This window comes from Cynocephalus volans, chromosome 7, assembly GCF_027409185.1.
Source record: "Cynocephalus volans isolate mCynVol1 chromosome 7, mCynVol1.pri, whole genome shotgun sequence".
Taxonomy (NCBI): Eukaryota; Metazoa; Chordata; class Mammalia; order Dermoptera; family Cynocephalidae; genus Cynocephalus; species Cynocephalus volans.
In genome coordinates, this window is record NC_084466.1 from 61020875 (window position 1) to 61046040 (window position 25166).

Consider the following 25166-nt stretch of genomic DNA (forward strand, 5'->3'; position numbering starts at 1 on the left):
ACTGAAGGCAATACAAAGAAAACTCACTGAAGCACTGCAGCATAAGCATTGACTTCTAGAAATAGAAGTAGATCTGGGATAGCTCAGCTTGGCTTGTAGCAATTTGAGAATGAATGGCTTGTTTTTAGCAAAGACATTGCAGGCTTGTAAGGCTTAGTTAGCCATGAACAATGACAACGTTTTCAAAGGATAACATACTGACATATAATTAAACCTAGGTTCAGAAGAACTGCAAGTGATTTTGCAGACCTATAAATGCATGACTGTGATTAGAGGGAGCATATGTTTTTCTGTTTTCCTATTTATTATTTTTATTTTTTTTTTTGGTGGCTGGCTGGAACAGGGATCAAACCCTGGACCTTGGTGTCACTAGCCCCATGCTCTAACAAACCTATTTATGTTATTTTAAAAATTTTTTATGGCAGCTGGCTGGTATGGGGATCTGCAATCTATTTATATTTTATTTAGCTAAACTATTGATAGGAATTCAGCATTCATTCAGTAAGTACAGTTGTCTCTCACTGTCTGCAGGGGATTGGTTCCAAGACCCCCCACGAATACCAAAATTTATGGATGCTCAAGTCCCTGATACAACGCGTGGCACAGTATTTACGTACAACCTACACAAATCCTCCCTTATACTTTAAATTATCTCTGGATTACTTATAATATGTAATATGATGTAAAAACTATGGAAATAGTTGTTATGCTCTATTGTTTAGGGAGTAATTACAAGAAAAAAAAGTCTGTACATGTTCAATATAAATGTAACCATCCATTTTTTTGTTTCTGAATATTTTTTATCTGCAGTTGGATGAATCCATGGATGTAGAACCCATGGATTCGGAGGGCCAACTGTATTCATTGAGCACCTACTGCATGCCAGACATTGTTGTAGGCAGTGAGATATAGTCATAGACTACACAAAGGTATTGCCCTCTGGGAGTTTACATTTTAATGGAGATAAACAATAAACAAATGCAGTAAGTTTATAATATGTAGAAGTGTTGAGTGCTTTTAAGAAAACCAAATCAGGGTAAGAAGTTAAAGAATAATAGCAGAAAGAAATCTTTATATTAGTCAGGTCAGGTAGAAGACGAGGGAGCAGGCCATGTGAGCATCCGAAGAAAAAACTTTCTAGGAGGTAGGAACACTACAGAGGTTCTGAAGTGGAAATGAGCTTCACAGCAAGAGTAACTCCGGCAGAGTACATGAAGGGACTATTGGTAGCTTGGGTTAAGATCCCTTAGGGCCTAACAGACTATGAAAAAAACTTCATATTTTACTTTAAGTGTGATAGAAAGCCTTTGGAAGATTTTGAGCAGGGGGCAATGTGATTTGCGTTTTAGGATATCACTGTGCCTGCTGCATAGAGTGTAGACTAGTGAGCCTGAGTAGAAGCTGTGAAACCAGTTAAGAGGATTTTGAGATAGTCCAGGTGATAGATAATGGTGGCTTGAAATAGAGTGATAGTAATGCACACAGTGACTTCGTGTTTTAAGTAAACATTATTTATGTTTATAAATAATAAATGGAGAGAGAATTTCAGAAATCATTTCTGTCATGGTGATCTTCAGTAGGTATATGTGCACCATAAATAGAAATCTTCCAAGCTTTGTGGAACTACATTATTTAACATCATAAAAGAAGAGAGAGTATGAAAATGGGAAAATTTTCACTGCTCAGTAGAGGCTCACAGAAAAGGTAGTGTAGTTCAAGAGATTGTAATGGGTGTACTGAGCCTGGTAGCTGCATTTCTTAAGAAGAGGGAAATGAAGTGTACTCACCCTCACCCCAATTCCCCTCTCCTTTGTAGGACTCAAGGTGAAACGTGGCTTTTGATAAATTTGGCTCATTCTTCTTTTTCACAAAGTACTACTTTTGTAGTTTGCAATAAAGCATCTTAGAATATCTTCACCATCATCATCATCATTATCATTATAATTATACCTCAGTGATACAAATTTTTTAGAACAATTCCTTAAATATTAATCACTCCAGGGAGGGGGTTGGCCAGCTAATTCAATTGGTTAGAGCTCTGTGTTAACACCAAGGTCAAGGGTTTGGATACCCAAACTCGCCAGCCATCAAAAAAAAAAAAAAAAAAAAAAAAAAAAAAAATCACTCCAGGGAAACTGAGAAATGAAATATCTGCATACTTTCTCTTGGCACTAATGAATCACAAGTGTCAAACTTCATAAACACAGCATTTATAGAGTTTTGATTTTATAAATATTATTACTTATTGAATCAAATAAGGATACTAAGAAAATAGGAACTGTAATCTTGTGTCGCTAAATCTCTATTATTCAAAGGAGAATGTCTAAGGCTCTAGTTCCAGTGGGTTCTCTTTTCATAATATTTAAACCTTTATTTGCTTCCTCTAAGCTTTAACATCTTGTTCCTAAGTCTTGTCTTTCTCTTATATATATTTTTTCATTTTGCTGGAATACTGCCTAGAGTAAATTTTTCATGTAGAGTGCTTGGATGGTAAATGTTTTACATTCTTCTCTGTTAAACAGTTTGTTTCTTTTGTTCTCACTTTTAATTATCAGTTAGCTGCTAGCGCCTTGAAATCTAGTGAAGCCAGCATTAGAGGAGGACAGAAATCTCTGCTGAGACTACACCTCAGTGCCTGTATTCCTGCATTCCCTCGCCTCACAGCTGGCTTTTCTGATGTTATTATTATTATTCCATTGTAGACAACTTGTTTGGGTTTTCCTTTGTTGTTTGTTTTTGGTGTTTAGTTTTTGGTGATGTTTGTTTTTTAAACTCTGGAAGTTTTAGAATTTTCTCTTTATTATCGATCTGAAATTTCCAAAAATTCTTAGTGAGCCATAACTTATTTGAAAATTATCTTTTGATCTGTAAGATTTTCTTACATATTTTCTTTAATTACCTTTTCCCTTCATTGTCTCTCTTCTCTGCTCCTGGAGCTCCTATTAGAAGATGTTGGACTTTTGAATGTATCCTCTGTGTCTCTTTCTTTATCTCTTATTTTCCATCTCCTTATCTTTTTTGCTTTACGTTCTACAGTATTTCCAAAGCTTATTTTACAGGTCACCAGGTTGGGCTTTTACAGTGCCTATGTTATTTAGTTCATTCTTGGAATATTTTACATCAGTAATTTTTTAATTTTTAAGAATTCTTCGATGTTAATGTTTTATAGCAACCCATTTTTTTAATGGATGCTATATTCTTTTGATTATCTCTAAAGACACTAATTTGCCACATTCTCTTCTTCCTTATTTATCTCCTTCCTCCAAAGCCAATTTTTATTTGTTCATCTTGGTTCTTTTTTTTTTCTTACCCCTGTGATACTGGGTTTGTTCAAATGCCTGATGATCCTTGGCTGTTGGTTTGTATTTTCGAAAACTAAAGTGATTAATATAAGTAGTGATGTCAGCTTTCTTCAGCAGGATGGTAGACTTGCTTCAACGACAATAGAATGGGAGGGTTGACAGTCGGCTGTATATACACAGGTGAGTTTGTCAACTGGCATGTCTTCCAAATCAAGGAGATCAGAGGCTTGGCACCTCCGGAGTCCAGGATAGGTCGAACATTATGTATATTTTATTCCTTGGCATACGTGTCCCTGTCCCTGGCCTTCTGGGTTCTGAAATGAGATCTTCTGGTCCTTTCCTTTGCTTCTTTTGGAGACTACCACCCAGAGTAAGATGCATCCCAGACATATGCATAAGGGTGCAAGGTCCCTTATGCTCTATATTAGTGAAGTAGGGATGGTCTGTCTCTGCTGTTTTGATTTAATGCTATTTTTGTATTTGAGTTTAAATTTAGTCTTTTCTTCTTGCTTTCCTGAGAAGGATTTCTTCTTTCCCCTGGTGTTTGGGACTGTTGTGATTTTTTTTTTCTGTATATGAAATCTTACCTGTTTTCAATCTTCTAACATTTCTCTAAATTTTCTGGTTTGCTGCTTGTTCCTTGTCTTGTTTTCTAGGCCTATTACAGATTTTTCTTATTTAAAATCTTTTTTCTCATTTCAAAGGCACATTGAAAAGCAAAAGTCTGATCTTTCGAACCAGTGTCCTTTTGCTTGCTTTTTAATGTATTAATGTATATTATTGACTCAGCTAGTGTCTAATTACCCCTAATTTTCTTCCTAGGGAGAAAACCTGAGTCATTCATCTTCATCTGAGGCTTTTAAGTTTTTATTTGTAAATTCGTTGATTTATTTGAATTTTTAAAAATGAGACTTCTATTTTATGGTGAAGCAAAATTCATGGAAATATGTACTAATTAAAATCATCCTTCTATGGCTCTATAAATCAAATAGATTATTGTAAATAATAGAAGTTTGTCATTTATGGTAAACGTATTTCTTCTTTTAAGATTATGGAATGATATAGTTCTCTCTGGTTGTCTGGGGGACTTTTATGTTTCAAACTATTGACTGAATGAATTAGCTAATGAATACCCTGGTTTAACTTGGTTATTTCATATCTCATCTGATAACATGGCACTACAGCATTTAATGCTAATTTTAAAAGGAAAATGATCTTTATATCTGTTGTTTATATATACATTATGAATGTAAAAGGTCCAGGGTGTGTTTCGAATAGACAGCATCATAAAACTAGTGGAATCCCACTGTTTCTGTTCTTGGAAATCCTATTAGAAAATATAACCATCTACTTCTATTTGATGATATAGTTATTCTTTATAGTAAGCTTATTTATGGATCTAAACATTTCCTTTGGCCCACTGATGTCAGAAAATGGTCTGCAGTGCCTCATGTGTGTATATCCTAATGTAATGCGATATTGGCATATTTTCAAGCTTAGAAGGGCCTTTTAGTTACACTTTATGAGGGGTGAGGGGTACAGATTTACAATTTTGTGCTTGCTCATGACACATACTAATTTAAACATAATAATAGATTAAAATACTATGATAATTTTCTTCTATTTAAAATCGCATAATGCAAAACCTAAATTTCATACAAGTTTAGAAGGCATGATTTTTCTCTGAAGAAATGTGCAAATATTCTAGTAGTTGAGTGACATAGCAATTTTTCTCTTTGTTCTACTGCTCTGTATACAACCCCCAGATATTAAATTTCTATCCTCAAAATGATCTAGTTTTTTTAGAAGGGTTGTGATGACCGTATATGTACAGATTGAGTTACTTATATAATAAAGTCAGTTTTCTAGAGGATGAACTTCTTCCAGACACTAGATTTTAAGTAGCCTTTTCTGAGACTCCATTTCCACCTGGGCAGAACTGAAAGTAAAAAAATTGCTTGGATACCAATACCTGCTTTTAAGGTTAATGAGCTTTGTGACTATAGCGGAAATGACTGTTCGTCAGACATCACCAATTTATCTTCTTTATTATCCTGACTCAAAATTTTAGAGCTCCCTAAGGTAAATAAAGACTCATAGAAATACTTTTTCCTCAATAAAGAATTACTCTGTTCATTAGACTCAAGCATGATTTTAAAACAAAATAAGAACAAATTATGCTCCTGTAGAAATGACTACTGTGGATCAAGTTAATGATACTTCTGTTTTGCCTTAACTAAACCAACTAATCAGCTTTCATTTAGGTAGTAAGGTATGTATCGAGTAAAAATTTTGGTTTCCTGAGAGGAAGCTTTAAACCAGTCCTTCTTCCCTCTTCTTCTGTTAAGTCTCCTATTCCTTTTCATCTCCATCTCCATCTCTATCTCTGTCTCCATCCCTATCTCTCCATCTCTCTATATACGTGCATATTCTACATATGTTTAGAGAGATACAAAATTTGTCCAGGTTAGTATGTATATTTAACCAATTCGATTCCCTTCCTCCCATCAAAACTTGTGTGGAGGGTGAAGGGGTATTTGTTTCATTTTCTTACTGAATTGTAAATTATTTGAAACTGGGAATATAGGTTGAGTAACCCTTATTTGAAATTCTTGGGACCAGAGTGTTTTAGATTTTGAATTTTTTTTTTGGATTTTAGAATATTTACAGGTACTTAACCAGTTAAGTATAAACTACAATGTTTATACCCCATGTCAACCAGTCATTAGATATGGGCTGCCCTGGGAAGGGGACACGATCTTGACTTTCTTCAGGCAAGGCAGTCCCTAAAGAGTCTGAGAGCTGAGCACCATCTGCTCACAGTAAGCCCCCATGTCTGAGGAGTAAGTCCTTCACTCCTGAGGGACTGGGCAGTGCATAACTGTGTCCTCTACATCATTCTTAATTCCTCTCTTTTTCTCATATCTCATGTTCAGTCCACTGAGCAAATGATTGTTCTGCTTTCAAGATATATCCAGAGTCTGACCACTTTATACTATGTCCTCTGCCACCATCATGGTTTATACCATCATCATCTCTTGCCTGGACAGTTATTGTTATGTTCTCTTAACAGGTTTCCTGCTTCCACTCTTGCACCTTCTTTCTGTTCTCCACAAAGTAGTCAGAATAATCCTTTCAAAACAAAGTACGATTGTGTTACTCTAGTGCTCTGGCTTCTCTTCCCACTTAGAATAAATCCTAAATTCTTTCCATTGCTTACAAGGCCGTCCGCAATCTGGCCTCTCTTATCCTCCCCTCCTCCAGCCACATTGCCTCTCCAGCCACCTTGATCTTTCTAGCTTTTTTTAAGTTTATTTATTAATATTATTATTTTTTACATTCTGATAAGTTGTTGCGGAGCAGTTGGGGGAGAGAAGGAGAGGGGAAGGTGGAAGGAAATAGGGTGGGAGAAGGAGGAAGGAGGGCATAGTTGAGGCCTGTGGCAGCCCCCTCATTTCTGCAGGGGAGACCAGAGGGCTTCCAGTGGTGGTTCTGTCATTGCTGGGCTGGTCGCAGATGTCAGGGGAGGGGGGTGGCTGAAGCCCTTTGCCCCCACCACCCCGGCTTGAGAGCCCAAGGTATTTCTAGCTGCTGCTGGGTGGTCATTGCTGGGCTGGTTGTGGGTGCCAGGGGGCTATGGACAAAGCCCTTTGCCCACCACTTCACAGGATCTCGGGTTGCTTCCTGCAGCCGCTCAGTGATCGTCACTGGGCTGGTTGTGGATGTCAGGGGTATGTGGCTGAAGTCCTCGGCCCCCTATTGCCCCAGCTTGAGAGCTTGGGTCACTTCCTGTGGTGGCCTGGAGGTCATCGCTGGTCTGGGTATAGTCATCAGGGGTGTGTGGCTGAGGCCTATGGCCCTCCACCATCCTGGCTTGGGAGTCCAGGAGGCTTCCTGTCCTTCTAGGTTTTATAGGTGTTCTTTGGTGGTGTTAGACCTTTGCTAGTTAATATCAGACTTTGTTTCTGATCTGTGGGTATTTTGTTTTACAGTCCTGTGTTGGATTATTAGCTGTTCACACCACTTAAACTCTGCACCGGAACTCATTTGCTGTCCTTTGCTTACTTCTAAAATGGGGGAACTTCCTGTGTAGACCAGCACTTGAGCCCTGTAGAGCTAAATTGCTGCTTCGCTACTGATTCTCTGGGGAAGGTGTTTTGTGTAGCTCAGGTTTTAATTGTTGATCTTGTATGTATTTTCGGGTCTTGTGAGGTCTGGTACACCTGGGTTGTGTGGAAACTCTGGTCTGGGCCTGAGTCTTTTCAGCCAACTGCACCTCCTACAGTTCTATATTCCCGACCAATACCACTGAGTGGGCCTGTGCTGATTGGATGGCAGATCATCTGTCTGTGCTGTGCCCCAATGTTCCCTGATAGACCTGTCTCCCCACCACCTGCACTTCAGACACTTCCCATGGAATGGGCCATGCTCCAGTCCCTTGTGATCACTCACCTGCCTCTGAGTAGTTCCTTTTTTCAGTTGTCTGTGGCTCCCTGCTCCTCTGTGGGTCCACAGGAACCCTCTTAGTTGTCCTGCTCCCCTGCCCTCTTCTCCCCTGCCGCCTTCAAGCGTCTCCATCCGAAGGGCACAGCTGTGGCTTTTGCTAGCTCTTGCTCCATGTGCTCACCAGCTCCAGCCTTGAAGCAGCTGGGATTTGAAATGCTGGAGTGATCCTTTCTTTCTCTCATCGTGGCTTCTCCTGCCTTCATGCACTCCATAGGTCTTTCTTCCTCTTCCCTTGAGCAGTAGCAGCCCCAGCTTGGCTGTCATTGCTTTTTAATAGTTGTAAATTGGTTGATTTGTGGGCGAGTGTGATGCTGGGGACCATCTGTTATGCCATCTTGACCAGAAGCGGAGTAATCACATTGACCTTTCAGTCCAGTTTCCCAGCCTCTCTTGGCTTGCCTGTCTGCTATAGTGACACACTCCCCACTTTGTCAGTCCTTTCCCTTCTTTGTCGGCCAGTCTAGATGGCTGGTATCTACTGTGTCAACCTTAAATGATTTGGTCAAGGTTATCCAATGAGAAAAGTACTGCAGAGCTTTGAAAAAGTTAAAGCATTTTGCTTCTACTTATCTCTTTTGTTCCTTCATTTATAGCTCAGTATACAAAAACTAATATATTTTATAAAGTGAAAACAGTTGTTGATATTTTTTAAATGTTCACCTGTCAGAGTTTTGAAAAGGGTCATTGTTTGGTGCTTTACCCACCACAATTTCAAGTTGATTTCTAGTAAAATGCTTTCACTGTGTGATGGGATTGAGATCATGGAACCTTATGCATGGAACTAATTATTTCTTTCTCTTTCTTTCGTGTACAGACCCTTTCATCCTACTATAAAGGAGGATTTGAAACGAAAATGAGTAGGCGAGAAGCTAGTCTTATTTTAGGTGTAAGGTAGGTGTGCTGCATAAGTATAATTTTGTTATGTGGCTAAGCTTGTCTTCCAATAGGAGAAAACGTTACAGTAAGGTTCTTCTTATGTTTATAATTATAGTAGGAGGCAGAGGAGAAAAATCACATTTTTACGTTTTAAGATTCAAATCTAAAAGAGTGTCCCACTTCCCCTAAAAAAAAATCAGGCAAAGTTGTGATCTGTCTTTATTCTTTAACAAGTTGCTATTATATTTGAATATTAAAGTTTGAAATCAGTCAATCAAAATATCCTTTATTGTGACACCGAATTCTCTCTGGACTGTTTTATAATTTGATTTGTATCATACTTTTAATGATAATGCAGGATCTATTTCACAATTCTTTTCTACTTTCACAATTTGACATCTAGCATTTTATTGTACTTGTGTCCCTTAGTGTCCATTTATTGTCTAACTTTGGAGAGTATAGGACAAAGTTAGTGATATTGTGTGATTGTCGTGTGGTATCATTTAACACTTAATGTTAGGAGTGTTTTTCCCTACTACAGATTTACCAGCAACTGTATTCATCTGTTTACCTTATGTTCCCTTAGAGCCCACTCACTGATTTTTGTGGGGGTTGGTTACAATCTGTTATCTACAACAAATCTTCTGGTGATTTAATCAACATAATTAAGCAGAATAGATAATAAAAGTCATATGCTGACAAATTTATTTTTTAAGTTAATTAATACATTTTGACCAAAATGTTTTTATCTCTTATAGATAAACAGATTTTTTTTTTTTTTTTTTTTTTTTTTAAAAGATGACCGGTAAGGGGATCTCAACCCTTGGCTTGGTGTTGTGAGCACCACGCTCAGCCAGTGAGCAAACCGGCCATCCCTATATAGGATCCGAACCCGTGGCCTTGGTGTTATCAGCACCGCACTCTACCGAGTGAGCCACGGGCCGGCCTGATAAACAGATTTTTTTAAGCCAAAGCATTTTATTATTTCTTATGACCTAGCAAGAAAAACAAGAAAGGGTAGGGGGCTTAATTTAGCGTGTTGCTTCACTTAAATTTAAGAAAAAATGAGATCTCTCCTTTTTAGAGAATAGAAATAGGAAATGATTTTAAGCAGGGGAACTAGTTAAGGAAGTTAGTTAGCTGTATTGCTAACTATTCCTTGTTTAATATTACTTAGAATGACATTGTATTTTTCTTGAACTTATAATGGCCTCCCCTACATTCCATTCATAGTCTTGAAATGTGAGTATAAATACCTTATAAAACCAAACACAAAAGATTTTGAGGATATCATATAACAACATCCAAGACACTTCTGTTGTTATGACAGATAATTAGGAGTTGACTGTATTTTTGAGTTCTCTTAAGATACATGGTTATAAAGTTTTATCCCGTTGAACTGGAAGTTGTGTAAAATTCTCAAGGAAAATGCAGTGGTTAAGAGCACAGACTCTGAGTATGAATGAAGTGGATCTGTGTATGAATACCAATTTTACCACCTACCACCTCAGTTTCATCATCTGTAAAATAGAAATAATACTAGTTTCTACTGCATAGGGTTGCTATGAAGATTATATAATGCACATTAAATTCTTAACACAAAACATGGCATTCAGCAACTACACAATAAATGTCAGCTAAGCAAAGCAGAACCTTATCCTGAGTCTGCCACTTAGGCATTGCATTGTGTGATCTTGGTCAAATTATTTTTTGGCTTTTCTGCACTTCAGTTTCTACATTTTTGAATTGGGATTAATAATATTCTGTCTTGTTGGAATAATATAAGAATGATAGATGATACCTTTTATGTAAGTGCCTACCAAATAACAGGTACTGAATTAATATTTGCTTCTTTCTCCTCCTCTTTATCACAAATACAGAAGCTAAGTAATGCCCCTAACACATAAATGGAAAGGTAAAACTTATCTGCTTTCCTCTAACTCTTTCAGTCAAGCAGTACTGATTATGACAAGATACTTCAACCACATTGCAATGGTTTCATTTTCTATGATCATTAAGTCTTAAACTATGTAGACTATATAACAATAAGGAAAAGGCAAAATGGAGTTGATCCTGTTGATACCCTGTTAAAGGAAAATACTCTGTGTGCTACTGGAAGATTCTGCATATTCTTACATCTTGCATTTAATGGTGATTGTTTGCTAAGATGCATATTTGAATCTTTGTTCTATGTTTTTCCTTGCAGAAGATTAATTTTGTACATTATAACTCTTGTCTATAACAAAAACCCTAAAATATTTTACTGAGTTGCCCAGGAAAACTATTGTTATACCTGGTATTGTCTGAAATGATTCAAATTTGTGATCTTCAAACTTTCTAAAAACTTCTGTGGAACTTTTTAACACCAAATGTTATTCAAAATCCCAACAGTAAAAAAAGATGAAACCAAAACTTTTAACTTGCCACAGGGAAATTGAAAACTGCTCCATTTGCCACAGGGTTAGGGGACACCACTCAGTTCCACACACCCCGCTCCCCCACTGCCAGCCAGATGCATGCCAGGGAGCACGGTTAGAAATCCCTGAGCTAAGTAACATGATATTTAAAATTACTTTTTTTTTTTGTGGCTGGCCGGTACAGGGATCCAAACCCTTGACCTTGGTGTTACCAATACCATGCTCTAACCAAGTGAGCTAACCAGTCAGCCCTAACTTGTATTTTCAATTTCATTGTGAAATTATATATATTGGAGGTATTTTTCACAGCTACATTTAATTTTTATACTGAGTTTAAAAGCTGGGATTCTCCCATCTTGTTTAATCTTTACAGCAACAAACAAATGTATTAAAATGTAGTTAAAGTTCTAGAAACTAATACAGCAATAACAGGGAATAAACCTGCAAGCAAACAAGAATACTTCCTTCATCCAGAAAGTTCACCATAGGAGTCTGATGATTATTATCTTAAAGGCAGAATGTTTTTAATGCCCCTACTTGTGCATATGAACTTTTCTTTCTTGCATTTTTACTTTAATCTAGTTAAGTGGTTGGCTGAGCATAATACTTCATGGAGTTTTATGTGCAAAATCATGTGTACTTTTTTTTATAGCCAGTGTAATTGATTTTCAAGGATAATTTTGACAGAAGTGATTATCAAACTTTGTCTTATGTGCCCAATTAAAATTAATATTCAGAATAAGATTCAACTTACCATATATTCTCAAAAAATTGTACAACAAAAATTTGGATTTTACTGAATTTATATTGTCATCTAGTGGGCCATATTTGATTAGCTTTACGGAATAAAGTTTTTAAACTTTCCCCTTTTTTAAACTTAAAATTTTTTTATATTACCATATTCTTCATATGATAGTGTTTGTTAATATTGAGACTTTGTTCTTTCAAAGAGTTTACCTTTTTAGAGTCATTTCCTTTTGGAGGGTGCTATAAAATGCATTAAACACCTATTGCATATACAGTCCTAGATACTATTTTAAGATGCAAATTATAGCTTCGGCCTTTAAGAAATTTAGAATCTACCTAAGGAGACATGAGAAATATATACAGAACAACTAGAAAACATAACTAATAAAGGAAAGAAGTGCTATAGAGCACCAGAAAAGGGGATAATAAATGTGTATTAGCCATAGGAAACTAAGTCTTATTAGAATTTTTCAAAGAAATGTGTTTTCCATTTCTTAATAGGTAGTTAAATAATGTAGTATTTGAAGCCCTGGTACAATTTTGAGTAGTTACTTTCTCAAATTCAGTAGTCTTTGTAATCAGATAATGTCTGATTATCTATCCTGGAGGTACCTACAAGCCTAAAAGTAAGTTCGAAATGGTCTCCCAAAAGACTTCTATAAACACCAAAAGGAATACCCTAAGTCTTTATATAAAAAGGCTTACTTATTTTATTCACGGAAGAATATTTTATGTGCTTATTCAGCAGTTACTAGCACTTTTTATCATTCTTGGTGATGTGTTACTTAACCGGTAAGGGACTGCTAGAGATTGAAACACGAACGGAATCAAGGATTGAAATCCAGTGAGGCATTGTTCAAAATGGACAGAAGAACTTAAGTAGATAGCATGCTAGGTCCATTTAGTAGAAGGGCAAATAAACCTCTGCACATCTTGAGGGTTTCTTTGTATTTCACTTATATTAGTAATAATGCTTCTGAGTCATTCAAGAAGTGTTAAATTAGGTTATGTATACTCCATTTTTTAAAAGTAATAAATATTTAATACAGTTTTATAAGCGTCCTTTATATCTGTAATAACTACTGTTTGCACACTAACTGTATGCTAGGTCATGCTTATCATTTTACTTATATTATTTAATTTATCTTTAAAATAATCCTAGGAGGTACGTTTTATTTTTATTTATTTATTTATTTTTTTAAAAGATGACCGGTAAGGGGATCTTAACCCTTGACTTGGTGTTGTGAGCACCACGCTCAGACAGTGAGCGAACCGGCCATCCGTATATGGGATCCGAACCCGGGGCCTTGGTGTTATCAGCACCGCACTCTCCCGAGTGAGCCACGGTCCGGCCCAGGAGGTAGGTTTTATTATGCACATTGCACAAAGAGAAAATTTATAACTCAGAGAGTTTAAGTAAGACAATGCTGTATAGTTAATGAGTGGTGGAATCAAGATTTTGAACCTACATCTGAATAACTCTAAAAATACATATTTTTTATGACTGCAGTGTGTTTTATCCATACAAATTAAATTATTTTGAACTTCACAACAACTGCACTCTACTTCAAGTCAGCTATTATTATCCTCATTTGAGGTCCAGAAAAGTTAGGTAGCTTAGATAAGGTAGTACAGCAATAGGTAGGATTTTGTTGTTAGTGTTAATTTTTTTTTCCTTGCCTGGAAAATGTACTAATGAGAAACATTTCCAATACTGAATAAATTAGGTTTTACCAAAATAATTTTAGGTTTGTTTAACTTTCTCCTTTAATTTTTATTTATAGCATAGCTCTAACAGCCAAGCTTTTCTAACAAAGTTAAATAAACTATGAGTATAAGGGATTTTGAGATCCCCTGTAAACATAATAATAAAAGGTAACTATTGTGGAACACTTGGTACTTGCCAGGCACTGTTCTAGCACTTTGTAGGCATTAACTCATTTAATTCTTACATTTGCTCTGTGAGGAATATGTTGTTACTAGCCCTATTTTATAATGAGGAAACTGAAGCACTAGGAAGTTAAAAATTTGACCAAGTTTACCCAGTCTTAAATGACAGTGCTAGAATTAATATCCAGCAGTCTAGCTCTGGCATCCAAATACTTCTCGGTTACATATATAGCCTTGCCCTCAAATAACTTAGAAGCATAAGTTTTCAAATGTATAGTAGTATAGTCTGCAGAGTATGACTCCCTTAACCTATATATTGTGTTTTATTTTTTGTATTGATTGAGAATAAGGACTGCCATTACAAAGGACTGACGAAAAGCACATGCAGAATTAAATCAATGATTTATTTGATGGTTAGTGGAACTGAGTGAAGAGCTGTAATTTTATATTTGTCCACAAGATGGTGAAATTCTCATTAGTTTTTAATTTCTTGAAACCCATATAAGCCATTAATTTATAATCTGCACTTGGCGCTATTTATTATAAGCACTTTAATTTCTTTTTACAGCCCATCTGCTGGCAAAGCCAAGATTAGAACAGCTCACAGGAGAATCATGATTTTGAATCACCCAGATAAAGGTAAGTAGAATTCCTATTTTTCATAGTATGTGAATCAGAATATGTTGTGAACTCCTTTCATTTTGATCAGACTCATTATAAATGATATGTAGCTGAGAGGGAAGTTTGTGTGCCACATGTATTGTGATTTTATTCATGAATAAACAAGCCTTTAGATAGGAGTTCAGTGACTCACAGAGGTAGTGAATTTAAATTACCAGCTTTCACGAACTTAGTTACTGGTTCTTAAAACTAGTATACTGGTTTTATGTATGTGTATATGAACCCTTTGATGCTCTTACCGTCTTGGTCAACAAGGAAGACATGAGTTGTCAACTCTTCGGTTGTACAAGCTGATTTGGGCCTCATGAGTTATCTTTATTTAACCTTAAACATAAAAACATAAGATTTAGAGGATTTCCTCTAAATCTCTGATGTAATATGTCATAAATGATTCTGAATTTCTTAATTTTATTCTGGAAGGCTCTGAGACTGAGCCATTTGTTTTTAACTGGCCAGGTTTTTAATGTAAATTTATCTTACAGGAAGACAATTATTATAACTTTAACTACACTACAGCTGCTTGAGAGAGAAAGCCCATATGTTCATTACTGTTTCTGCTTTAAAATAACAGATGGTAGAGAGTTGCACTGTATTTCAGAAGTCAAAGCAGGGAGGAGAGTGAAGAGTTCCTTGGATTCTTATTTGCATACTTTCAGTTTTCTAATCATTTTGAAAAAAATTAAAAAGAAATTTTGGATTTCTGTCTATCCTAACCAATACCAAAATAAGGCATTCTTTTTCAGCTTTCTCACTTAATTACTTACTATAGAAATCCTTTTCACTAAAACATCATCTCTGTTGGTTTTTGCACTTGCTGTTTTTTAGTGTGAATAAACAAGAGAATAAACTTTGAAAAGTGGTTTTGCTTAAAATTTCTAAACAGCTTCAACAGTTACTGAAAGATCCACTCAACTAATTTACTTTGCATTGTGAGCTAGAGAAACGTGTTTAAGTGTCTCTTTGGAGCCTTCTGTCTCCCAAACATCCTCTGTCCCTTGTAGGTCAAGTGAAAGCCCTTCTTTGATTGATTGCAGTAGGATCAAGCACTCATGTCTTTCAGATGATTGACAGGTTGTTGATTTTGCCTGCTGGCAATGAAGCAAGTTCTAAAATGTATCTAAGAGAATATGTATTTTTAGATACCTTTAATAATAAAGAAAATATTTGTGTATCTTATGAGCCAGTGGTGTTTAAAGAATTACTTGATTTCTTCTGAGATAGTGTATCTATAAGACTTGGTATTGTTGACTGTAGTATGCTTACTAATAGTATCCTCCCATCTGGCCCTGTGTGGGTAGCTGGGTGTGAGAGAATGGACCTGGGAGCAGAGCAGGAAGACAGCATTTGCTGCGTCCTCGGCCTTCCAGCTAGCATCGTGCCCTTGAACAGTCCCATCCCCTTTCCAAATGTCTGTTTTATTATCTGCAAAATGAAGGATTTGTTTCTAAAGACCTTTTTGTTTATGAGATTTAATGTAATAACCTTTTATGCCTATTCAGTTGATGAAGACCCTTTACCCTGTTTCCATTCCAATCACATTTTTAATTTAAGAAAGATGCTCTAAATCTTTTTGGATTATTGTACCCTCTAAGAATATATTGACAACCAGGGACATTTTTTTAATATAATTGCTCATTCATACAAAGTTTTAAAACATTTGGCATTTCAGAGAGTTCATGGCCTTCTTAAAACCCATTCATATACTCGCAGTTAAGAACTCCCGCTCCAATAGAAGTGCAATGCATTAAGGAATATTGGAACTGCTATGTATGACAGAGTTGGGACATGACAGCTCATAAATCTGAAAGTTATCTTTTGAGAAGGAAGATTGTTTTTGTTTTGTTTTTAATGGGAAGAAGATAATCGATTTTAAAGAAATATATCTCATTGCTGTTGGAGAGAGAAAGATGGGAATATTTAGAAAAATATTAGAATGGGCAATTCTTAAGTTTGCTTCCTCTTTTTACAATTCCTCACCATATTTGCCTTGGCCAGGTCACCACTGGGTGTTAGAGGTAGTTGCAAATACTTAAATCCTGTACCCAGTGCTTCTGAAATTCATGAATATGTTCCCCCACCCACCCCACCCTACCCCCAAGTAACTTTTTTTTTCATTTTGCTGTCAACTGGTAAATTTGGAACTTCAAGTGTGTGATGAACCATTTATTACACATTTCATTATCAGCTTGTGCAAGGAAAGTGACACCAAAAACTTAGGTGTGGGAAATGGCTGAAAATACATTTTTTGTAGCTAGTTTTAAATGAGCATTCATGTGTGTTTTGGTCAAAGTAAATTTTGCTATTTCAAATGGTGAGATAAAAGATTATTGCAGTAAAAAAAATCTCAGGTCCTTGATCCAGTGCTTTCAGGTTGATGTCTTTTAGATTACTGCTGTTCTTAAATTGCTGAAGAAAGAGGTTAGTTGTGAAATCAGTAGTTTGATATTAATGCCCAATGAATATAGAAAGGGTAAATTTGAAAAACTGTAGAACTCCAGAGATTTCATACAGGCTGTTTAATCCAATGCTACTTAAAATATAGTTTGCCTATTCATGCCAGTCCACAATTTGTTTTCTGCGTGCAGCAAATTAAAACAGAAACCAAAAGTAAACATTTAGAAACCTTTATAGTATTTCAGCATTTCAGTAAAATGTGTGATAGTTTTGTGTTATGTAAAAATATTGGCCCAGTACAGATTGGAAATTTTTTTTAAAGTACATCTTTGCTACGGTTTGAGAGGTACTGATCTAATCAATGCTGCCTCCTAAATCAGGACTTTCTGTTCAATCCTAGGGAAAATGGCCTGTGAGCTCTCTTCAAAGACTGTTAGCAATGGAGAGTTTCCTGTTTTGCAAGGCAGCTCCATTTCTGGGCAGCTCTAACTATGGGAACGTTCTTCCTTACATTTAGGTGAAATCTGTCTTCCTGCAGTGGAGAGGTTCAACCTTTTTTCATTTATACTATTACCAAGCAAGGGCTCACTGCCTGATGCTCACAGAAGCCTATACCATGGCACTAGTTTTTGTGAGAAGAAAAGGCTTTATTGTGAGGTCAGCCAGCAAGGAGATAGGAGGCATTGCTCAGATGTGTTTCCTAGAACCAGGGCCTGAATGAGTTTTTTAAGAATCAGAGACTGGGGATTGGCTGGCTCATATTCAAATTATATGACTAGGCCAAGGGTGATTAGCTGGGCCTGAATCAGGCCATATGACACAGGCAAGGGCTGATTGGGTGGGCCTGAATCCAGTCCTTTGGTTACACAGGTGGAGGATTTTCATGTTCCTGTGTTGCCCAAGGCCATCTGGAAGGCAGGGCTCATGTCTCTGCATGTGTTCAGCTTACATTCTGCAAGACAACTTGTAAAACAACTTAACATAGAGAAATAGAAATATTTTCAGCTAGTTTAACCAGTTTTCAACTAGTTTTATACACTTTCAGTACACCCCCATCAATAATCATGCAATAGTCTCTTCTTTAGTAGTGTTTTAGTTAAAATTAAGTTAATGGATTTTCCCTAATTGCTGTCATTGTAAAAGAAGTTGATTTTGACATGAAGCCCCAGTAATAATATATTACAATTTATTTTACAGTAAAAAATATATTACAGTTTATTATATTTAAAATATGTATTGTAAATATTTAAAGAAGGACGTGATCACCAAGAGTCAATATGGATTCACTTAGAAAAAGCAATGTCTAATTATTTTGATTTCCTTTTTTGATAGGTGTACTAGACTGTATATTTCAGAGGGCTCATCTTTCTTTTCCCTTCATTTCAACATTTTAATTAGATTTAAGGCTTTGTATTTGAGGGGTTTTTTTGGTAAAGAGATCATTTTGTTTTATCATGCATTGATTTTCCTTGATAAATGGTCAGATCCTTAGAAGTGAAGAACATGGCTTATTCATCTTTATAACCTATATGGCTGACATATAATAAACTCTAAGTGGTTTTGGGTGAGGGAATGAATGAATAAGCAAATGGATAAAAAGGCATACATGTAAAATTTGTAGGTAAAACAGATAACATACATTCATGTTAATGATAATACATTAAATGATCATATCAAAATTTTAAAAGTCATTAGGTTGATAAGAAACATTCTGTAACTATTCTTTCATTCATTCAAAAATTATTTATTCGGTGTCTACTTTGTTCCAGACATTATGCTAAATCTTGGAACTATAACTGTGAAACAAGACAACTAGATCCCTGTCCTCATGGAGCATACATTCTAATGGAGGGGCAGACAAAAGACAAGTAAACCTATTTCAAGTTGTAATAAGTACAATAAAGTATGTAATAGACTGAGGTATAGAATGTAGGAGAGGGATGATTAGGAAGACCTCTCTGAGGAGAGCTAAAGGATGAAAAGGAGCTAGCTGGGTGAAGGTGATAGAAAAGTAGAGGGGCTAGCATGTGCAAAACCTCTGAGGGAGGAAAGAATTTAGTGTGCTTCAGAACCTGAAAGAAAACTAGTGTGATAGGAGTGTAATAGGCAGGAAGAGAGGTAGCGTGAGTTGAGGTAGTAACCAGATTTTGAAAACTAGGTATACATTATAAAAATTAAACACTGTAGATTCTGTGTAATATTTAACCTTTGTTCTAAAATGCATAGGGAAGATACTGTCAGCTTTTAAGCAGTAATGTGTTGTAATTCAACTTACCTTTTAAGAAATCATTTTTCTTTTATCCCCATTCTCAATTTATTTATTTTTACTTTTAAGAATACTTTTTAATGAAGTGTAATATATAGGCAGAAAAAGTGTACAAATTATAACTTCTTTTTTCTACCGTGTTGACATTTGCACTGATGGTATAAAACATTGTTGGGTAAAAACTGCCAGTGTCTTAGCATGCCTCAAGGCAGTGACACCAATTAGTCCATATATGCATATGGGAAAAAGGAATCTGGACCCCCATTTCACACTATATGTAAAATTAATTCTTAATGGATTATAATCTGTTAAAAGAAAAATCTTAGACATGTTAAGTTTAGCATTGTTTATTTGAGCAATGAAGGAGTCATGCATTGAGCAGCACTCAGAACCAGAAGGGGTTCAGAGAGCTCCGTCTAGCGGTGTGAGTAGTGAACTTTTGTAGGCCAGACACAGAAGCAAAGTAGAGAAATCATGTGATTGGCTGCATTTAGACATCTGCCTTATTTGGGCATGGCATGATGAATTGACTGCCTGTGATTGGCTAAACTCAGCTGTTTGTTATACTCCTAAGTTAGGTTGCAGTTCATTATATAGGAACTCAAAGTACAGAGACAACCCCTGGCCAATGGTCTCCTGCTTATTTAATTTAACAAAAGTGAATGTGAAAGATCAAACAATGAAGCTTCTATATAAAAAACAGAGTAGGCAAATATTTCCTATACTGGGTATAAGTAGTACTTACCATATAAAGGGGAAAAAATGTGCCTCTGTTTATGAGAAAAATTAACTGGTAATTTTGCTATTTTGAAAAGCTGATTGATAACTTTTGCTGTCCAGCGTACTCTGGTCTCTTGAAAGGAATTGGGCAGCGTTCTTTATTTTCTGAACATTTATATAATATTAGTCATTTCTTTTTTAAGCATTTGTAAGAATTCACCAATGAAGCCACCTGGAAAAGTTTAAATTACAGATTCAATTTATTTAAAAGACACACATCTTTTTCAGATTTTCTGTTTCTCCTTATTTTGGTTTTGGTTAGTTTTTTCTTAGGAATTTGTTTATTTCACCTAAAATTTTAGATTTATTAGCATAGAGTTGTTCATAGTGTATTATTACCTTGTTAATGTTTGTAGTAGCTTCAGTGTTAGCTACTTTTTAATTTCCAGTATTAGTAATTTATTAGTTTGTACCATTTTAAAAAATTTTTATTAATTTCTTTTTGTAAATTAATTTTCATCACCATTAATTGTTATTTTTATTTCTTTGCTATTTTTCTAATTTTTTGAACTGGATATTCAGATTGATTTCAACTATTAGTTCAAAATACTATAATTTCCATTATGATTTTTTCTTTGACCTGTGTGTTATTTGACATGTATTGCCAAATTTCCAAACAATTGAGGATTTTCTAGTTATCTTTATAGTACTGATTTCTAGCTTAATTCATACTCTCATTTCAGGGATCTGGCACATGGTCAGTTTTGGTAATCTGTGATCTCTTAAACAGAATGTATATTCTGCACTTATTGGATGCAGTTTTATAGATATGCAGGGAAAGTTTGTTGGTTTTATTGTTCAGATTTTCTGTATCCTTACTGATTTCTTATCTTCCTGCTCTATTACCTATTGAGAGGTGTAACTGTGATTGTGGATCACAGTTATTTTTTCATTTAGAATTGTCTTTTTTTTCTTTTCTTTCTTTTTTTTTCCTTATTGTGCTAAAATGATAGTTGTATCTTACACATGGTTTGCCCCTTATTTTGAAATAGCCTTCTTTATCTCTAGTAATGCTTCTTGCCATAAAGTCTATTTTATTTGAAATTATAGCTATACCAGCTTTTTTTTTGGTTCATGTTTACATGCTACATCTTTTTCCATCTTTTTACTTTCAACCTTTCTATATCTTTATTGTTGAAGTTTTTCTTTTCTAAGCAACGTGTAGTTTTTTTTTTAATGTCTGACAACTTTAGACTTTAAATGTATTTAATCCTTTTACATTCCATGTTGTCACTGATATTTGAATATACTTATACCATGTTAGTTTTTGTTTTCTATTTCACTCACCTGTTTCACATTCCTTTTTCTGTTTTTCTTTGGCTCATTCGAAAATCTTAATTTTTAACTTTTTTCCTTTTGTAACTTGATACAATTTTTAAAAGAACTATTTCTTTAGTGATTATCTAAAGAGTACAACATACTTCCATGACTTAATACAGTCTAAAACTTTACTTTGGCCACTCTTCAGGTAATGCTGGGGACTTGGAACACTTTTTTTTTTTTTTTTTTTTTTTTCTTTTTTTGTCGTTTTTTCGTGACCGGCACTCAGCCAGTGAGTGCACCAGTCAGTCCTATATGGGATCCTAACCCGCGGCGGGAGCGTCGCCGCGCTGCCAGCGCAGCACTCTACCAACTGCGCCACGGGCTCGGCCCAACTTGGAACACTTTTAAGATTGTTTCTGTGTTTGATTTTCAGCAGTTCTACTGTGACATGACTTGGTGTAGTTGTCTTTACATTTATCCTGCTTGTGGTTTGTAGAGCTCCTTGAATCTATGAAATAGTCTGTCTTTCATCAATTTTAGAAGATTCTGCTTCATTATTGATAGTCTTTTCAAATATTGCCTCCTTTCTTTTTTCTCTCTCCTCTTCTGAAACTCCAATCATGTATTTTTGGCTTCCACTTTTTTTTACTGTGTCTCATGTCTCTTATGCTCTTGCCTATATTTCCATCCTTTTTTTTTTGTAGATATTTCTAAATAATTTTTTCCAGTTCATTGTCCTTTCTTCTACACTGTCTAATCTGCCCTTAAACCTATCAAGTTCTTAATTTCATTTCTAAAATTTTCAGTTGATTCTTTTTTATGAATCTAATTCTCTGTGAAATTTTTCAAAAATTTATCTATGTTTTTTGTCTTTCCTCTGTTTTCTTATATTACTCATAGCGATTCCAAAGTATTTGTCTGATACTTTCAATATCAAGCTCAACTCTGCTTCTCTTTCTGTTGTATTTTGGTTTTCAGGCCTTTTGTTGGTATGCAGAGTAATTTTTTTTTAATGCTGTGCATTGTATGAAAACAACAGTTTTCAAACTTTCTAGTCTCAGACTCCAAAAGACTTTGTTTATGTGGATTCTATCAATACTTGAAATACAAGAAATTAAAACTCAGAAAGTTTTTAAGATGTTTATCTATTAACTCATTTTTAAAATTAAACTTGTCATATGTTAATATGAACAACATAATCTTTATGAAATTTGTATTTTCCACACAAAATTAAAAAAAAATAATGAGTAAAGTGACATTGCTTTACATTTTTGCTCCTCTCTTGAATGTCTGGCTTTAGTGGAAAACACCTTTACTCTCCTATCGGCTTCTGCATTCATTCTCTCGTGATATGTTGTTTTGTTTAAATATATGAAGAAAATATGACTTCACACAGATAGGTACTTGGTAAAGGAAAGAGTATTTTATTTGTCTTTTCAGGTAATTGTGGATATTCTTCATTGCTACTGAACCAGAACTCGGCAAGTGTAGTTCTTAAAGATGAGTTGCATTATAGAATCTGAAACCATACCAATGAACAATTAATATCCATTGGTCTGTCTTGCACTTTGAATTAATTTTTTTTTTACTTATGTATGATTTTGTAATATTATTCATTGGTCATTTGGAAAATATTGTTTCACTGAGAGTTACAGATCATCCAAATGTTGACACATTTCATTATAACAGTATTTCTGAAGATGCAGTTCCCAGACTGGCAGCAGCTTCCCCTGGGAACTTAGAAATGCAAACTCTTGGGCCCTACCCTAGACCTACTGAATCAGAAGCTCTGGGGTTGGGCCCAGCAGTATGTGTTTTACCAAGCCCTCCAGATGATTCTGATGGACACTGATGTTTAAGAACCATTGCTCTAATAGTTCCAACTGAGGTCCATGGGCAATCATTGGGGGCTCTCCACCTGGCAAGTTCTGATCTCTAATCACTGTTTCCTTAGCATTTTGAAACTTCTAAAAATTTGTGCTTTTCAGAAGCTTTCTGCTTTTTTCATAAACTGCTTTGCTTCTTAGCCTTCTGTTCTCTGCAAGTTCAGAATTTGGTATATATTTAAAGGGAAAACCAGGCCATATGTCAGGCTCCCTTTTAAAACCTACCTTTGTCAGTGGGATCCTAAACCTTTGAGTCCGCAGTTTTTATCTTTCCAGCTTATGAGATTGCAAGAAGCCCTGCCCCCTCAGCAACAGCCTTTCTGGGTCCTTTGTCCATACTTTTAACTTCTTGCGCCACACTAAGCATCAGCAAATACCCTAGGGAGAAAAACAGTTTCAGAATGTCATCTTACTTCTCGAGTTTCCTCCCCTTTCAGAATGTTTGGACCATCAAGGCCTAGTTTCTTTAGCTGTTTGTGTACAACAGTAATAAACAGATGGGTTGTTTTTGTTGTTGTTGTTTCATTTCTGTTTTTAATTTTGTCCAGCCTTTTTAGTTGTTTTGAGTGTGAGCACTGGTCTCTAACAAGCTTCTCTGTCATAACCAAAAACAGAGGTAGAGCTCTGAGAGCAACCAGTAAAGGTCTAACAACCCCAAAGAACACCTATAAAACCTGGAAGGGGTAGCAGTCTCCTCAAATGCCCAGGTATTAATGTAAATACACAAAGATCAAGAAAGAATGAGAAATATGACACCATTAAAAGTAAACGAAACACCAGCAGTGGACCCAGAGGAACAGCAGATACATGAAATGTTGGACAGAGAATATAGAATAACTCTCAAAGGATGTTCAGGGAGTCTCAGGAACATACAGATAGAAAATTAAATGTTATCTGGGAAACAATCCAGGAGCACACTGAGAAACTTGACAAAGGGACTGAATCAATTAAAAAAATGGAAATTCTAGAAATAAAGAATACATTAACTGAACTGAAAAACTTAATAGAAAGCTCCAACAACAGACTTAATCAAACAGAGGAAAGAATCAGTGAGCTCAAAGATAAAACATATGAAATTATCAAATCATAGGAGCAAAAAGAAAAAAGAATGAGAAAAAAATGAAACAAATACAGAAAATATGGACTTCCTGAAGCGAAATAACCTCTGCATAATTGGCATACCCAAAGGAGAGGAAAAGGAATAGATGTAGAAAGCATATTCAAGAAAATAATGGCTCAAAATTTCCTAAGTATACAGAAAGATGACAGCATCCAGGTATAGAAAACTCAGAGGTTGCCAATCAAATTCAATCCAAGGAAGAGCACCCCAAGACACATCACAATCAAATTATCAAAAACCAAAGACAAAGATACTGAAAGCACAAAAGAAACACATAATATTCAATGGAGCCCATATACGAATCTCAGTGGATTTCTCAGTAGAAACCCTAAAGGCCAGAAGAGAATGGTATGATGTATTCAGAGTCCTGAGAAAAAAAGACTGTCAGCCAAGAATTCCTTATCCAGCAAAACTAACCTTCAAATATGAAGGAGAAATAGTCTTTGCCAGACAAACAAAAGCTAAGGGAATACACGAGAACTAGACCTGCCTTACGAGAAATGCTAAATGGAGTTCTTCGGTCTGAAAGAAGACAGTGCTAAGGAGCGGCATAAAACATTTTAAAGTGCAGTACTCATTAGTAAAGTATGTTCACAGACAATCTCAGAATACTTCAGTGTCATAAAGTGTGGTGAATACACTGCTTACATCCTTAGTATGAAGACTGAAGGACAAACCTAACAAGACAACAACAAACACAACAGCTTTATAAGAGATAGGCAATATTAAAAGATGTAACTTGAAATAAGAAAATGTCAAAAAGTGGTGGGAATGACACCAAAGCATAGAGTTGGCTTTGATTCTTTCTTCTTAGATATTGAAGTTAAGTTGTTAATAGTGTAAAATAATCTGAGATAACTATAATGTTATAACTTACATGTTTTTTGTAAGCCTCATGGTAACCATAACACAAAAACTTATGAGACATACTAAAAATAATAGCGAGAAATCAAAATACAGTCCTAGGGAAAACCACTCAATCACAAAGGAAGACAGTAAGATGTGAAAAAAAAAAAAAGGATCAATAAAACAACTAGA

At 35.5% G+C, this 25166-nt stretch overlaps 1 protein-coding gene across 1 annotated transcript in view; it reads left to right on the forward strand.

The window, feature by feature from the left end:
- Nucleotides 1-25166, forward strand: part of DNAJC15 (DnaJ heat shock protein family (Hsp40) member C15) — an 89143-nt gene that overhangs the window by 30373 nt on the left and 33604 nt on the right. Inside the window, exons 4-5 of the mRNA XM_063102900.1 lie at nucleotides 8623-8699; nucleotides 14307-14377. Of these exons, the coding sequence (XP_062958970.1) occupies nucleotides 8623-8699; nucleotides 14307-14377 (148 nt within the window). The remainder of the gene's footprint in view (nucleotides 1-8622; nucleotides 8700-14306; nucleotides 14378-25166) is intronic.